This window comes from Papilio machaon, chromosome 10 (assembly GCF_912999745.1).
Source record: "Papilio machaon chromosome 10, ilPapMach1.1, whole genome shotgun sequence".
NCBI classification, from domain to species: domain Eukaryota; kingdom Metazoa; phylum Arthropoda; class Insecta; order Lepidoptera; family Papilionidae; genus Papilio; species Papilio machaon.
Window position 1 is genome coordinate 4641505 of NC_059995.1, and position 18839 is coordinate 4660343.

The 18839-nt window shown below is 35.5% G+C and overlaps 1 protein-coding gene across 2 annotated transcripts; it reads right to left on the minus strand.

The window, feature by feature from the left end:
• Positions 1–102: 102 nt before the first annotated feature.
• On the minus strand, positions 103–18720 carry LOC106717973 (E3 ubiquitin-protein ligase RBBP6). Of its 2 annotated transcripts, XM_045679557.1 has the most exons (17): positions 18248–18720; positions 17888–18122; positions 17468–17579; positions 17262–17389; positions 16792–16958; positions 16591–16681; positions 16292–16422; positions 15272–15334; positions 13581–13630; positions 13374–13445; positions 13043–13113; positions 12745–12858; positions 12093–12368; positions 11654–11743; positions 10879–11115; positions 10711–10779; positions 103–2992 (listed from the first exon to the last, which is right to left on the minus strand). In XM_045679557.1, exons 1-17 carry the CDS (start codon positions 18411–18413, stop codon positions 193–195), a joined length of 4872 nt encoding a protein of 1623 aa, XP_045535513.1. In that variant the 5' UTR covers positions 18414–18720; the 3' UTR covers positions 103–192. The 2 variants fall into 2 exon arrangements, with proteins under 2 accessions (XP_045535513.1, XP_045535514.1); XM_045679558.1 differs by lacking the exon at positions 15272–15334.
• Between the last annotated feature and the right edge of the window lie 119 nt (positions 18721–18839).

Here is an 18839-nt window from a genome sequence, read left to right on the forward strand (position 1 = left end):
GCAATTTATTACTTAATAATCTTACATGACGTATAGATAATAAATTTTCTAAACATAAAAATTTACTCTGCAGTAAGTAGTACTGCCAAATGCGCTTTAATCATATTAATTATTATTATTATTACAGTAAAAAGTTACACAGATACATAAAACATATTAAAAAAAAGTATCCACTTCCGAGTAATTTATGATTTACTTATTATGCTTAGACTTTTTCTTCTTTTTATTAGATCTTTTCTTATGCTTACGCTTCTTTTTTTTCTTCTTATGGTCATCTGAACTTGAGTCCGAGTCACTGTCGCTGTCACTAGCGGCGCGTTTCTTCTTTTTCTTGTTACGTTTCTTCTTTTTCTTACGTCTGCGAGCATCCGAAGAGGATGATGAAGAACTTCCATCAGATTCACTAGAAGACTCACTTTCAGATTCCGGTTTCTTTTTCACGTTAGTTAGATCCAGCTTAATGGTATCTTCCAGTTTTGCCTTTTTAGCCTCCCCGGCTCCACTGGGTGAAGCTGAACGTTCGCGTTTCTTGCTGCTATCCTCTTTAGTTTCGTTGTCAGATTCAAGATTCTCGTCATAATCTGGTTCAAAATGAGCTTCGTCTAAAATAGATTTCTTTCTTTCGCGTTCTGCATTCGACCGTTTTATGTCATTTGAGTTGTCATTGCCACGATCACGATGGCGCGAGCCAAAGTTGTCCTCGATATTTGATTTTTTGTCATGTTTTATATTTCTATCAAATTCCTTTTTCTTCGAATCGCCGCCTCCGCGATAAGAATCTGAATTTCTGCTATCCTCTTTGTCAACACGTCTCTCGGATTTAGTTGATTCCGATCTCCCGTGGGAACCAGTTTTATTTTCTTTTTCTTTTTCAACCGTCACTCTGCGATAAGCTTGTTCTCTCTTAGGCGTTTTAGACCTAGACTTCACTCTTTCGACGGTACTTTGTACTAATCGCATTTCTCTACTTTTACGCACGTCTTCAACCTTTCCACCTAATCTTTCTTTGACGGACAACCGCGGTGGGGGTGTTTTAGAATATCTGTTTCTGTCGCTTAATTCAATAGACCTTTGATCAGAATCTACCACAGGAACAGTAATTTGAATATTGTTCATGGAATTTTTTTGTTGCATTTCATCTCCGTATAATTTTAAGCGATCACTGCTAATTTTTTTGATTTCTATCGGCCGCAACGAATTAATGGCTTTTGCAAATATAGCGTTTTCGGCCCGTTTAATAACTTCAGATGTGACTTTGCCAGTGTCTTCTTCTTCTTCCGGTGAAGTTATTTCACCAGGTTCCTTGGTTTTTTCTGCATTATCATCATCTACTTCCCATTTAGATAGTTCGGGTAAAGGTGCCAGCATTTCCTTACTTTGACCGGTATTACCTTCGATGTCTGTATCTAAATCTTCAGTAGCTGCTTGAAGTTCTATTCCATCAAACGGTTCATCCTTATTACTGGACTCTACAGTTTGAACTTCGGTGGATTGGTCCTTGTTTTCAGTTTTTACGTAATTTTGTATTATTTCTTTGTCGACAGCTTCTGCAGATTCGCCACCGTACAAGTCTTCGTTAGATTTTTCGACAACTGGCTCGGACTTCTCTGCTTTTATATCTTTTGCCAAAACTTGTTCACTTTCAACGTTGTTTGTTATAGCTTTTTCTTCCTTTAGTTCCTGCTTATCGGGCTCGTTATTTTCTGTTTGACTATCAGTTTTTTCTTTGTCCTCGTCATCTTTTTTAGTGGACTCTTTTTCTTTTCTTTCTTTTTTATCACGTTTCTTTTTCTTTTCGGTGTCTTTTTCCTTTTCCCGTTTTTTCTTCTTCCTATCCTTGATTTTCTTTTCCTTTTCTTTATCTTTATGATCTCTGCCTCTTTCGGAAGACGGTCTCTCACGAGAACGATCATCTTTCTTATCACGTCGATGTTCACGATCACGATCTCTCGAACGGCCTCTAGATTCACTCCGTTTCTTTTCTCGTGTGCGTTTAGGTGACAACCGTACTTTTTTATCAGGTGTAACCTTATCACGACCTCTTTCTTTGTCATATTCACGATTCCTTTCTGGCTCTCGTGTACGCTCATCTCGTACTTCTCTTTTTTCATAAGCCTGTCGTTTCTCTATATCTCGAGGTCGTTCTCCTTTTTCAGGTAATGGATCTCTGTTCTCAGTAAATCTTTCGCGCTCACGCGCATCTCTATGTTTATCATGTTCCAGATTTGGATTACGCCTGCTTCCTCCCCTACTACGCGTATTAGCGCGATACCCAGGTCGCATCGCATCTCTACCGCCATTATTTTCGTCTCTAAACCCTTCGCGATAATTAGCATCATGGTAATTTGGAGGTACTGGCTCTCGAGGATCAGCGCTTGGCGGTCTATACGGTACATTGGGATCGCGGAAATTATGAGGCACTGTGTCCCTATAATTACCATCTCTGTAAGGCATATTCCGATAAGAATTGTCACGGAATGACGGAGGCGGGCCTCCTCTAAAGTTACTTTCGCGGTATGGCAGCCCTGGTGGACCAGAATCCCTATAGGACTGACCGGCATCTCTAAATGGTGCAGGGCCTTGATCACGGTAGCCATGTCCAGGTCTATAATTATCACGGTAACGCGGGGCTTGGTCTGGAATATGAACAGGAATTTCATTCTGAGCAGGAGGTATTGGCATATCCCGGTACCCAGCAGGTCCATCGGCGTATGGGGGTGCCCTGTAACCATCTCTATAACCTGAACCCGAAATTCTGTCACGTTCCAAAGGACCCGGCGGACCAAAAGAGGGCTTCTCAAATGGCGATGGCTCGAATCCGGGCACAGGGGGCTCCACCCCTGGTGGAATATCTTCGAAAGGCGGGCCGTCAAAACGTCCTCGATACCCTGGCGGAGGCTCAGTTCGCGCGGGAAGGCTACCCAAAAGAGGTATCGGTTTAGCTCCCAAGGGGGGGAATGTTGGAGGAGGCGCATTATTTCTCGGTCCATATCTGTAAATGAAAACATACTTATCTTAACCCATGTACGAAAATCTGGTAAACACGTTTAACTAACCTATTTATTGCCTCGCGAATCGAACCGGTGTATGCACATCAAATTTTGAAAGTATTTTACTTGTTCCTCTAAGAATTATTCTTATGTTTGTATATTACACTACAAAAGATGTTTCTAGAAAAACATTCACTTCAAACTTTTGGCACAATTTGTGAAAGAAGATTTCCTTTTCTTCACTAATTTGTTCTTATAACATTTGCTTATAACGCAACTTATAACAATCTATTAAATGACAATTAACCTCAAGAAATTACCTTTTTTATTTCGGAGCTAATTTTGTTTTTGTAACTAACATTAATTTATTGTTTACCTATAGTTTTACCATAATGTGGTCAAAAACATCACGAAGAAATATTGATTGCATAGACGAAATAGAGTAAATTACAAGTGCCAAGTCTATGGCGATCCTTTTCTTTAACTTGCAATGTTAAAAAAATTATCCCCTTGAAAATGTGTTGATTAATTACAGGGCGTCGCTGTGGTAAACACCTGTAGTAAATAGCGGTCACTGAAAAAAGAAACTAGTATAACACAATCAGCATTATTATAACACAAGAAAGTCATTTTAATTTATACATAATTTGAAATATTGAACATTACATTAAAAATTATAGTTATAGTAAAATTTTTATTTTTGTACATTAAAACATATAAAGAGCAAATAGGTCTTATTTCCATTTCTTAGTGTAAAAATATTTACAAACAGAACAAAATTATTTTCTTATTTGCTATATTATGTTATGTGAATGTAAATTCGTGGCCTGATCTTAAAATAAAACATATCGTTGCATATTCAAATTGTGACATGAAAATTATATGAAAAGCTAAACAGCTACTTCAGGAAATGAACAATGATCACATCATGAAATAATAACATTTAACATTATGAATTACTTTAATGAAAAGCCGTTATTATGCTAAACTGAATAAGAAACTAATAATTTTACATCACTATTTATTTAAGGTAACAATACATAACGTATGTCCAGTAATAAAAATTTGTGGAGTGGTTATGATAATAATTAATCTAAAACGTGAAGTGTATGGATATAGTAAACCGGCATACATCTTAAAAAATAAATCCCGTCGGTATGACTGCCTAATATACAGGTACATGATTTTTTACTTATGTCAAATGGTCGCATGCACGTAACTGTGCATATGATTTTCATCCTAATATAATTTATTAATCATAATGCAAACCCTTTTAAATACCATAAGTTAGACTTTTAAGTTATTTACCGGTCATAAAAACAACTCACGCCAGTAATCCAGAGACAGTAAAAATCTGTTTCAGCTCTTATAATTAACAATTAACTTCTAAAAAAACTAAATTTTTTACAAATATATATAATTTTACAAACAATTATTTATTTTAATATCTTAAATATAATTAAATTTAAATAGACAATATTATACAAATCTAACTATACAGAAGCAACATTTAACACACAGCATAAAAAATTAAATAAAAATCTTAGACAAACGCATGCAAGTCTTTTTTTACATTATATAAAAACATTGGACATTACACAAAAATATTACAAGCCAAATTATAATATTGAATTTTTTTAACAACATGATCACAAGTCTTATGTAGTAATACATTTATTTACAAAAGCTATTATATAAAAAATACAATAAACATGAAAAAGCACGTGACGAATATAAAATATCACTATAGTTATAAAGAAATAAAAAACCAGATTACAAAAAAGTTTTTTTATTATCATAATATCACATTTTACAGCGGCAATGACTGATTAACATTAACCTTTAATTGATAAAAATCGCAAAAAGCAATAACATAATAATAAAATATTTAATGACGTTAATTCCGACGAAGTTTCCTCTACGAGGCACTTGTGTAAAAGTATATAACCATCTCTTTCACTTTTTATAGAAAAAAATAAAGACAAACAACATGTTTTAATTGCCGTAAAATTAGGGCAGTGTAATTTCAAGATCAGGTATACTCTTTCTGAAAAGTTAACTGTTGATTTACTTTTTAATCTGTTCTGTGTAATCATCGCCTGATAGTCTTGGTCTAGTGTGAGGATTACAAAATAAAAATATTAAAGAAACAAATACTTTTTACATTAACTTAGTTAATACTTTTTACCTTCTTTAGAAATTGTTGTAAATTGTACCTCTGTTTAGTAAGTAATTTTAATCTGAAATCTTAATTTGGAATAGAACATGCTAAACTTGTCGTACGTTAAATTATGACAAGGTTCGACTGTAGTGACATACGACTCATATTGTTGTCTCTGGTTTTCCAAGGAAAATGTGAGAGATGACAATGTGTCAATACAAGTGTTAGTGCAGTCAAAACCCAGTGAAATGCAAGAAAGACAAACATAACAACAAAATTTAAATAAGTTTAATATAAATACAATGAAATCTCTAACTCGATTTTTGTTAAGTCGAAATCCTCAGTAAGTCGAAAAAATAATGCCGTTCCCTTCGGATGACTAATTATCAAATACACCGAGTATTATCTCGAATTATTTAGACTATGTAATTCTAACAAAACGTTATTTTCCTGCGTAGGTATTATAGTACATATTTATACTTGATAAAAAATCAGACTCTGAAGACGAAGTTAATAAAATATAATGGCGTCTTACTAGTAATTCCCCGACAACTACTTCCTATCTCGAAGCTCTTAACAGTCGAAGTTTTCTTGCATTTCCATTCTTCATTTGAGATATCTAAATTCTACTGTAATACACCCATGATTGTCTATTGTTAAACACATGTATAGTTAATAGACATACTGTCATCTATAATTGTTCTTAAAAACAGAGGTAAATTTTTGTACAGGTTTACAATACTAGAATATCAAAGATATCAACTATTAGTAATAATACTATGAATACAGATAGCGGTATTGTACCGTTTACGTTTCCAAGCGAAAACGAAAAAAAAAACGTGACAAAGTCCGTTACTATTACTCGTGCGGCGAAACATTATCATTATCTTGCCCTAATCCGATTGCCATGGAAAAGGCTATTGCGAAACTATTCGCTTAGTGGAAAAGTTGTCTAACTAAAATCTATTAACACATTTTCTACTTCTCTCTTCTTTCTTTCTCGTCATTTTATATGTGAAACATGTTAATTTAAACATAAAAAAATTTACAGGGCTATCCAAACTTTATGGAGGCTCTCAATCACAAGACATTGCACATATTAATTTTAGGTATGTCTTATATATTCGAATTCAATGGGATTTAGAAATTATAACAAACAACCAATTATCATATCAATTATCAAAAATACACATGTTTGTACAATTTAAACATAGAAATTTTCCAAAATAATTCTATAGACAATAAATCAGACAGGATCAACAAGTGACGTATATAACTTCTCATTTCCATTTTATTCGATTATAAAAGGATACGGACACATCCTGAACGCGCTTTCTTCCACTCGCAATATTTCCATGATCCGTTATAAATTTTGAATCTTATAACAAATAGATTTTCCATGACTGTATTATCATTCTATATTATTACTATCACAAATTTATTTGAATGGCCTTCTACATCCATAATCCTTAGATAAATAGGCTATTGATAATCTTTTATCTACTATTAAAGATAAACATTTATCAAATTAATTAATTATGACAATAAGACGATATGTGTGAATTATAAGATAATATTAAACAGATTAAAATACGCATGCAAATGATATTACAATGCTAAAACAATTAGCATGTGATCATAAGATAAAATATTACTATTGTGTGACGACTTTGCTGACGAATGATAACAGGTCATTTTTATTCAATAACTAACTGTCGCCCGCGTCTCCGTCCACGCGGAGTAAAGAAATCTTAATTAATAGCTTATATGTTCTTCCAGATCTATGCCATATTCCATCGAGATCCATTAATCCGTTTTGGAGATACCTTCTAATAAACATCCATCCATCCAACCATCTAAACATTCGCATTTATAATATTAGTAAGATAAGCTTAAATCATCTACTTATATTAGGTCCTTACATATGAAATTGGCGTTTTTCGTACTGGCCACTTTAATCACGAATTTCTCCTCTTTGGTAAGGAATTCCAAATTCAAATTTGTACAGCTATAGACTCATGTATTTGTGGTTCGATGACCGTCATTCATTTGTTTTTTTTCTTCTGTTTTTTTCTGTTTGCGTCACTCATTTTACAAAATGGAAAACTTAAAATATCGCATTATTTACGAGTACGAGTTCCGCCGTGGCACTAGTGCTGCGGAAACGACTCGAAGGGTGAATGATGTGTATGGCGGTCGTGTTGCAAAAGAAAACACAGTTCGTTTTTGGTTCCAACGTTTTCGTTCTGGAAATTTCGATCTGCAGAACAAGCCCCGTGGACGGCCTGAGACTCAAGTTGATAATGAAGAGTTGAAGGCTATTGTGGAAGCGGATCCATCGCAAACCACGTCCGAGTTAGCTGCAGGCTGCGATGTTAGTGATAAAACTGTTTTAATTCACTTGAAGCAAATTGGGAAGATTAAAAAGCTTGAAAGGTGGGTACCTCACGAATTGACTGAAGCAAACCGGCAAACGCGCGTCGACTGTTGCGTTACATTACTAAACCGGCACAATAATGAAGGTATTTTAAACCGAATCATTACCTGTGATGAAAAATGGGTTCTTTACGATAATCGGAAGCGCTCAGCGCAATGGTTGGATTCTGGCCAGCCAGCCAAATCCTGCCCCAAGCGAAAATTAACCCCATAAAAGTTACTTGTAAGCGTTTGGTGGACTAGTGCCGGTATTGTTCATTACAGTTTTCTCAAATCTGGCCAGACTATTACGGCTGATGTCTATTGTCAGCAATTGCAAACCATGATGGAAAAGCTAGCGGCTAAACAACCTAGGCTGGTCAATCGCTCCAAGCCACTGCTGCTTCACGACAACGCTAGACCACACACTGCGCAACAGACGGCTACTAAATTAGAAGAGCTTCAATTGGACAGTCTAAGACATCCTCCGTACTCCCCGGACCTTGCTCCAACAGATTACCATTTTTTTTCGAAATTTGGATAACTTCTTGCAAGGGAAAAAATTCAACTCCGATGGGGCAGTCCAAATCGCCTTCAAAGATTTTATTGATTCCCGTCCGACTGGTTTTTTTAGTAAAGGGATCAATGAACTACCTATGAGATGGCAAAAGTGCATAGAAAATAATGGTTCATACTTTGATTAATTAAATATATTATATTAAAAAATATTCGACTTTTTGTTCCTCCCATACAAAACGCCAATTTCATATGTAAGGACCTAATTTATGGCATTTTATATCACAGTTATTTTAGTATATATGAACTATATGGAATATACCTGGAAATATAAGAGATTTCTTGAGACTAAAATGTTTACTAGCAGAAATAACAAAAGCAAAGTTAGTTTTATCGTTTTGTCAGGAGTAAAAAACTCACTTTTAATATAAAACTAGCTTTTACCCGCGACTCCGTCCGCGCGGAATAAAAAAAAAAAAAACGGGGTAAAAATTATCCTATGTCCTATTCCTGGTTCTAAGCTACCTGCTCACCAATTTTCAGTCAAATCGATTCAGCCGTTCTTGAGTTATAAATGGTGTAACTAACACAACTTTCTTTTATATATATATAGATTATTACTAAATGAATAGTGTAAATCCAATGTCAGCCTACATATTCTTCTTATTGTTGTGCAATCTTTTAGTACTACACACAGACTCTGCTCTAACCATGGTCGTTGATATGAACAAATAGGTTGCCTTAAATTTGACATGTCCACATGTTTCCGAAGCGGACATCATGGACGAAACATACTGTTTGATATGTAAGCTGGCGTAACCGCCAGAGGTGGACCCATTGAATTTCTATGAACTCATACAATTATTTGACCTACTTGACAAACACTTTAAGCTAATAAGAGCTTATTTGTTGATAGCCAAAATTTTTCCCAAACAATATAAGCAAATTGTAAACAAACCAAGTCCAGAGGAATCTTTGGAAAAATGAGCAAATCGTTACGTGCTCGGCTTGTACTCGGGGTCCGAAAACGAGCAGTAGCCTTCGATGTTAGCTGGAGCTATTGGCGGATTTAACTGGCAGGTTGCGTCGAGCAAGCAAGCTAAGGAGGTTACTGAAGTTTTTAGCACTTTCCGTACCATTACGATGTTTTCTTGTATAGCGTATAATTTTTTTTAGACTAGTTTAGACTGTGTCGCCAGCACTTTACGTGTTAAATTATGGCGAGAAGTCTGACGCTATTTACAACAATGGTGGAAAATAGACGTGGACTAGACGTAATTCCAAGGTTCGTAGTAGAGTGTGTGTCGGAGGCAAAATCGTAGACCTCTTGGCCTTCTTATGACTTATTAAAGGTAGATCTGCAACCATTTATACAGATGTCTATGGGTAGTGGTCACTCCATTATCTAGCAAAATCAAGAGGCCGCTTAGTCGTTTACCAATTTCTGCTATAACAGGAGGGAGGCGAAGAGGGGGTTTTGGAACTTACTCGTGCGTGGCAGTTAAACATAACAGAGGAACTTTGCACACATTTAAATACTCCCACCATTTAGGGCTGTACATCTAGGGAAGCCAATTAGGATACTGCGTAAAAAAACGACTGTTAAAAATGCTCTAGCGCGTCAGTTTGACACAGGGCCTCTCAAAATCACAAATCTCAAAATCCCCGCTTCGCCCTTACAATAAATAAAAATCTAAGTGGATATATTAAAAGCATGTGTTTTCTTATCAAGCGTTGAATAAACAAATCAATGCATATATATATATTACATATTTAACAAGTAACATGAAAAAAAATATTTTAAAGTCAATTCCTACTTTTAGCAATTCATTAAATTTTAAGTTTTTGGTTATTTTTTATGATACTCTCTCTTGGAAAAAATTCAAAATGGCCGCCGTCTCAAAATGGCGAAATGGCACTGTTGTACAACCACGTCAACTCGTGGATCAAATAAAAGGGCTTCACAAGAAAGATACAGAACACTATGTTATATCCAAGGTGCTTAATGCTTAATGGCGTAAAACATATTGACATATATTTTGTAATGGCGGCCATATTGGATTTACGTCATCAGGACTAAAGGTGTGTTCTACATTTCAGAACAATGTGACAACGGTGTGTTCATATGCAAGCTAATAGTAGGAATTGAATAAAAATTACATTAAACCTTTACAACTTTCAACATACAGAAATACAATAAAAATATCACATTTTTTTATCACAGATAGGAATCACAAGTTCGATTGACTTTAAACAGAATTAGTATTAAAAGTAAATAACTATTTCAAATATAAACAAAAACTTAATTATATTCATGAGAGAAGACTTCAGCACACTGGTATCGTTGTTCGCTGCATCACGTACAAAATTCACTCACGAGAGGGCCACGTGACGTACTTACCGGCGACAGCAACAATAACGTTGCAATACAATATCACATAAGTGCATTATATAATACATAAAATATATTCACAATACATAAGAATGATGTATGGCGTGTACATAGGGACACTGGATACACAAACACAGGTTCGATCCGTTCGGCAATAAGTGTGGGCGCGTCAGGCGAGGGCTATAGTGGTGCGATGGCGCGCGACGCGGACACTAGTTAAACTTTTACAATCGTACCTGGCTCCGTATGGCGGCTCAACACTACGACGCGGGGGCGATAACAATTCATCATACACTCCGGCATATCTGAAAACAACAATTTTTTTTATTTTTGAATATACATTTTATAGCGAGCATTTCATTATTAAAGACCTCTACAATCATATAGATTGAGCTAAGACTCACCTATGTGGCGACATCGGTCTGGGCTGCGGAGACCTCATCAGTGGCGGCGGGCGGTGCGGCGAGTGCGGCAGAGAACGAATCGGAGACCGAAGCGGGGACCGTAGTGGAGACCGAAGCGGCGTCCGCAACGGAGACCGGAGCGGAGGAGACCGCAGCGGCGGGGACCGCGGGCCCGGAGACCGCAGCGGAGATCGGTACCGCAGCGGAGTACGGTGCCGGCGGCGTGGCGACGGCGACCTAACAATACAATGTAAACCCACGTTAAAACAAAAAATAGAATTTAAACGCAAGATATTCCAGTATTCGTTTTGCAATTCCTTGAAAACGATGGCTGCGCTGGTGACAATTTGAAACATACGAAGTTACTAGCTCTCGTGTTCATGTTCTTCCAGACTATGTTCTACAGTACCAAATTTCATCAAGATCCGTTGAACCAGTCCGGAGATACCTTCTAACAAACATCCATCTATCCATCCATTCATCTATGCTTTCGTATTAGAAAGATGTGAGAGTATTCTTATCTTACTAGCGATTGAGCTCACGATTTACTCGCGACGTCAAATAAGTTAAACTGATTTGAAACCGTCGATAGCGCAAACGCCTGACGGCTTGCACAAGGACTTGTCACATTTAAGCACATTTCGTTACATTATGAAGTAAAAAAAAATATTTAAACCGGGTTGATTTACGTTTATTTATTCCAGTCACTCATTAAGAGTGACACTTCCAATAAAAAATCATAATTTTACGGTAATAGTTAAATTAGACTCGTTACCGTGTCAAGGAGAGCGATCTGTCTCTGGTGCGCCGGCGCCGCGGGGACCAGGGCGAGCGGCGCACGCGGCCACGAGACGCTGACCGCGATCTGCAATACAAGACAACACCATCTCTATACAAAACTGTTATACAAATATAAGTATTGTAATGCAGAACTTTAAATCACACCAATATGTACACGTTGCAAAAAGTATTCCATTCATTAAATAATTTTTGATTTAGTAACTTACACACACAAATTTATTACGTGCACAAATTAACATTGTGACCAAAAAAAATGATTTTATATTTAAATGTTCAAGAATCAATAAAAATCATTTAATGCAAAAACCAATAAACTGACAACAGTTAAAAAACTGAGCACAAATATTACGGCTAATTTACAAACTAATCAAAAAGGTCTACTACATAAGTGACAAGTATAAAATACAACAAACCTAGTATAACGAATTCTGCTAGATGCGCGACTGCGAGGACGCGCTCGAGGTGAGCGCGGAGAGCGCGGTGAGCGAAGGGAGCGCGGTGAGCGTTGCGAGCGTGGTGAGCGTGGTGAGCGTGGTGAGCGCGGCGAGCGTGGTGAGCGCGGCGTGCGAGATCGCGACGGCGTCCGCGAGCCGGAGTGCGCGCGTCTGCGCTCCTCCTCGCGCCGCTTCGCCCGCATCTCCTTCTCACGTATCATCCGGTTGAACGCCTCGAGCGGGTCCTCTCCGGCCCTACGTACAACATATACGTCTCTATCAACTATAACTCTAGAAACAACAGACCTTAAATTTGATTTAATACTTGTAGAAATTTATTACTATATAATACTTCGATAAGTCTAAAAACTAATTTAAATACTACATATAATTTGTAACTTGCAACATCAGTCGCCGAGTTATTCACAGTACTGGTTGTTAAATATAATATTAAAGTTATTAAAGTCCAAGATAGAAAAACTACCATCATTCTAGTTCTAATACTGACTTCTGTAACAAGACTCAATATTTAATGAACTAAAAAAGATGCCTCTGTTAGTTAAATTCACAGTTAGTTGTCAACAGTTTAATGTTCCAAATGTGAAAGAGCCAGAAAGTGTATTAATGTTACCCGTTGGTGGGGGAATCCTTAATGCCCGGTGGCGGGGGCTGGTAGGGCTCCAAGCGATGTCGGTAGCGGTCGCTGTAAACAGGCCCAGGAGGTCCGTGACGGCCGTACGGTTGGCTGGAAATAAAAAATATTATTGTTAATTTATTAAGATTCATAGCCAATCACAATTAAATAAAATTATAAAATTACTAAGATTAAAATTCTAAGACTAAAAATCATTCGCAACACCTGTGTCAGTCTAAACTAGAAGATAAATAGTTAAAATTATTATTTAAAAGTATAATTAAATAGTGCATACTTGGGATATCGTTGTCCCGGTGGCGGCAAGCCGGGGACAAATGGTGGTGGTTGTCCCCGATTGAACATCACCTGAAAATTATTACATGCTTTACATTTCTTATTATTACAACATAAACAATGTGTTTGACATAAAAATAAGACTATTACCATCAAATCCACCTCCCCTTCCCATCCTTTCCTTGTAAGAAAAGGGTGGTAAAGAGGACTAAGATTAGGCCTCCATCTCGTCATCCCTGTCATTATCATTGACAAAACAGAGACCATATGATTTAAACAGGGATGTTGGTCTCAGAAACCCACGATAAGTGTTTTAATAATATAAAGCTCACCTGTGACGACATCGGATCTCTTCGCTCGTCAATCGTAGGCGTACTGGCTCTCTGCTCATCAAGACGTGGCATCTGTTTTAAAAAAAATAAAAGTTTTCAACAGAGAAACAAAAAAACATACACAACAATACAATCTCTACTTTTTTGTAACACATTAAAATCCTTAAACTGTTACTTTAAAGTTATTAAACATTTCCCAAGACTCACATTAATGGGAGGTGCATCAAGCCCGGGTGGTTTCATCCCAGGCGGAGGTCCTGAAACAAATAAAATTATTTTGAGAAGCTTTTACATTTAAACGTAAGAATTTCTATAGCAAAAATATAATCAAGCTTACAATATATATCATATTTATGGAATAAAAGCTAAATATTTTATAACTTTTGTATAAAACTTACAGACTAAAAGGTATGCGTGGTTAATTCATCAGTCTTTATTATTGTAGATTGTGGCAATTACAGAATAGCATAGCATTTACTTTGTACAAATATTAAATTAAAATTAACATAGATAAATAAAGGTCCATTAACAAAAACATATAACACATAAATAAATAAAAAATAGTATTAACACTTTTTTCAACTTGTTTTCAAAAAAAATAATACCTTAAAATTCAATTAAAAAAATAATATAAAAATACATTTGAGAAGTACAATCAGCAACATTCAAGTTTTCATTAAAATAGTTGTTGCTAGTTATTCTTCTATGTGCCAATTATAAGTTCCAGTTATTTGACGCACGGCGCTGTAACCGTAACACAACATTCATACAGTACATTACTCGACCCCACACACTAACCAGAGTAGAACCTGATCTATTAAAAATAAAACACAGTGCATATATAATTTATGAAAGACGAAAATTAATCATACACCAATATTGATACAATCTAGAATAATAAACATAATGGTTTATTATAAGTATAAAAAGCGTGTGATGTTGTCGATGTGTGGGTGTACCTAATCGAGTCGGTCGGTGCATGTTGTGTCGACGGCCGTGGGGATGAGCGTGCGGATGCCCATGTGGGTGCGGATGCTGGTGAGAGTGGGCGTGGGGGTAGGCGTGGGCGTGGGCGTGGGCGTGGGCGTGGTGCGCGGGCGGCACCGTCACCACGATGTTGTCGTCGCCCGAACCCTCCGACTCCGAGACGTCCCCTCCCCCGTGCCCGCCGCGGCCGGCCCCCGCCCTGCGCTCTCCATTCTCGTCTCCGCCCACGCCACGCCCACCGCCCCCGACCGCATCTATGTCAAACGTCACCAGCTTACAACACCATAACTAACACCGTTTTCATATCTTTCAATTCCAGTTATGTTTCAACAACGAATTAGCATAAAGTACCCAAAATGGCATACATTTCAAATAACTGCATGTTTAACTTTAATTACAAAACCGTTTCGATATTATTGTTTATTTCATTTATCAATTGATCTTAGTTACAATTTGCTTAAAAAATTTATAATAATAGTTAACTTTGAACCTTTATTTGAAATTTTTACAACAATATTTTCAGTAGCAATACAAAAAATCCATACAATTCAAAAATCTTGGATTTCTAAACCCAATACTACAAAGTTACTACAAAGTAACTTTACACCGTGAAGCCAACATTTAGAAACAATAACAAACTGCTTGATTTCATTAATAAAATAACGAAAAAAACTTTTCACTGCTCGAAAACATATTACGGCAAATAAATTTTAAAACTACATGCATTTAGCTAAAAAGTATATAAGAAAAAAACATAAATCTTTAACATCCATTTAACTTAAGTTAAACAATAAAATAATTTGATAAATCATAATAAACATAATAAGTCAACATGCACCGAACCCACTAACCCACTACCGACACCGTTATGATGATATTGAATGAATAGTGTGAGATAGCGAGACATTTACCAGCGTTGGCGGCGACCTCTTGTGGCGGCCCGTTCACCTGCACGGGGGCAGCTGGGATAACATCTGTGTCATAAAACATCACACTATTCATCTATTTACACTAAACAAAAAACGCAAAGACACTTCAAGTATCTCCAAGTCCGGATCTGATCACAGATTGCTTTAATATTTTAGTGTAGACAAATGTTGTAAAATACAGTTGAAAAGACTAGTTTTGTTGTTTGAGAAGACAATTTAAAAGTTAGAAACAAAAATATAATAAGAGAAATATATGACCGATTTTATCACATACTTACTAAAAACATAATTATGTTATTTAATTATTTTATGTATTATACGAAATACTAGTCTGTTTTAATATAAGTATACATAGTATAGTCCTGGCGTATAAAATGGTAAGAAACTAATTATTTATAAAAGTAACAAAGTTATGTAAACAATATTTATCTCATTGCTTTACATACTGATAAAAGTTCACTCAGAGCTAACAAGATTTATAACAAGATATCACGTAAAGAATGACATTCATAGATATAACACGAATATAATAACATTATCTAGACATTATTACAAAATATTTAATTTACGCTTCTATTACTCATTATCATTACATCTATATTGTCTATTAAAAAAAAAAAATGCTAACCATCACAAAAATCGTTATTGAATAATTCAGTTTACTTCTTTTAATATAACAAGTCTAAGAAAAACATACTATAATATGTTCCACACGTTATAGTGATAAAGTTGCTAAAGTTTTATTGCAAAATATTAACTAATTTTGTACTTAGTAATAATATGTTCAAGGATACGCCAAGATTGACTATCTCGCTCAGAAAGACTATAAAATACAAATAATGATTGTCAGATTGACTATTTCTTTTGACATAAGTGTTAAAAAGGTAAATCGTAAACAAGTGGAAGAATATATAAGTACAAATATAAATACATTTACACCCATTTCAATGGATTAAAAATTTAAATAATTCAGCAAATAAGCAATAAATAATATGTACAAACCTATAACAGGTGGCGGGGCGAGGGCGGGCGGGGGCTGGGGCTGGGGCGGGGGCGCGGCTGACGGACGATGAGGCATTCTCCTACTGTAGCCTGTTTGGTTACGAAATGCTGACACGGAATTTCTTAAAAATCTAAAACAAAAATTAACTATTTAAATAAATATTTCACACAATTTGATATATAACTATAAAATTACCAAGGAAATAATAAAGAGTACCCTTACTTGTTATTCATGAGTACAAACATTGTATTTAATTTTAAACTAGTATGTAAACAGGATTTATTAAAAAAAAAAGTACCTGTTTGGGATAAGTGTTGTTGGTGCAATTTCTTTTTCTCTACAATCAGGACACTCATGATCTTCTGATTCCAACAAGGCACCTCTTATACCTGTAAAGAATGTTAAAATTTTCTATAAAATCTGAAGTAGCTATCGCTATATGTTCTCCAATAATACAAAGGCAGTCTGTGTATTTCTTTGCTGTAAAATCATAGCTTACATTCATCACAAAAGGAATTCCCACAGCATGGTATCATCACTGCATCAGTGAGCAGATCACGGCAGAGGCTGCAGATCAGCTCATCAGGGATGGTAGGTTCCGGAGCTGCTGGTGCATTGGTTGGAGTGTCAGCACCGCCAGCATTCTCTGAGGCAAGGTATGCCTCACTATAAAAAAAATAGTTTATGTTGATTTTAATCAAAACTAACTCTCTTCCTTAACATTAGTTACTTCAAATTGAAACATTTGATTTTACACAATTATAAAAAACTTAAAGAAGCTAACAATGTTAATAATTAATAAATTAATTTATTATACTACTTTTTTAAATTTTTATAATTCAAAATTATCACTAATTTGAAAACAAAGATATGAGACATGTAGTACCAAAACTATTATATTTCAGAATAAAATAATTTTTAAATCAACTATGTATATTTTCATATTATTTAATAATTAAAAGGTCTTACTGATCAACTGCTGGGACAGCAAATGTACCACTTGGGGTCATCATGGCTCCGGGTGCTTTTGGACCATCTACTGGTACCATAAAACTTCGAGGTATGCCTGTACTCCTTCTTATTTCTATAGCTTCACCCTGTAAAACAATTCCACCATGCTCTACACATATCATTCTATATTTTATAAAACAATTTGAATTGTATTATAATCTTACAGAATTTGCTGCTGGGCAGTCTTTAATCCAGTGACCTTTCTTCTGACACTTATAACAAATGTAATTACTCGGAACAGCTCCTCTCTGATTTTGTCCTCTAATTTTCTGATAGCTGAAATATTATGAAAAATGTATTAATCATTAATTTAAATATCCTATAAGCTTGCTTTTAGAATTTAAAATACAAGATACCAAAATAAATAAAATTATTAATAAGAGTTACATACCACAAATTACGACTCAACAATAAAATAGGTATGTCTAAGTATCCTATGAGCATCATTAATATAGTAACAATGCAAATTTCCTCCTCTAAACCAGCCTTAATGGAGTATAGAGGTGGATTTACAGCAATATAATAGTTATTATGACCTTAAATAATTATAAATATTTTTAAATGATAGTTTAGATAAGTCTTACTTGCTAGGGTCGTAGTCAAAAGTGGATTGTGATATCATAGCATTTATTTTATCCTGTTCGCTACCTTCCATGCGAGACAGATCAGCCACTCCCTTGTTAACAGCAACATCTTTGTGCAATGAAGATGAATTGCCATTAGATCCTTCCCACTGTTTCTTAGGTTGTTGTGCAAGAGGAACCCTTGCCACAAGAAGTGATGTGTTCTTTGGAATCAAGGTCTGGTCATCCACATACACTGTAATTCGAAAGTATTCATTTTACAGGAGTTTAACAAAAAAATTTCGATATGATGATGTAGATAACCTAGACAACCGTAACAAGACCATTATTTAGACATGTAGCTTAATTTTGTACACTAACCTTCTTTCGTCTGTGCGTTAGTGATTTGAAGATCGAAATCTGAAGTCTTTCCAATCCTTTTCTGCTGCGATATGGCAGCTTTTAAATCCCCTACAGAAATATGTAGCCCATCAAAAGTGACTGTGTCGTAATCCAATGCACTTTTAAATTTGTAATGTACAGACATTTCCACAAGCAAGAAGAAATTGCAATTTCATGTAACATGACAACATATGTTCACGTATATAGCCTTTTCTTCATAAAGAAAAACAATTTGATCAAATTGGATTTGCAAGCAGGTTTATTACAATTGAAATTACTACACTCCTAACACTTAAAATAATTCAAGAATCACAAGTAAAATGACAATATGTGAGTTATTACACCGAATATAATTAATACCGGCAAATTATTAAATACCTAGAGATGGAACAAACGACTAAATAAAATGTAAAATACGAGCGATTAGCGATTCAACGACAGCCAAGCGCCATTGATGCACATTGATCATCATAGAGTAGGTAGTAGGTTATATACAGGTTGCCAGTTTTCCAAAAATTGTATAAAGATTAAGTAATAAATACAAACTCATTCAAATATTATGTTGAATGTT

Coding starts and splice junctions, on each gene's coding strand:
- LOC106717973 (XM_045679557.1), bottom strand. CDS start 18,413: ATGTCTGTACATTACAAATTTAAAAGTGCATTGGATTACGACACAGTC. Junction 17,390..17,467: donor ACTGCCCAGCAGCAAATTCT/GTAAGATTATAA, acceptor ATTGTTTTACAG/GGTGAAGCTATAGAAATAAG. Junction 15,335..16,291: donor CGCCCCGCCACCTGTTATAG/GTTTGTACATAT, acceptor TTTATGACACAG/ATGTTATCCCAGCTGCCCCC.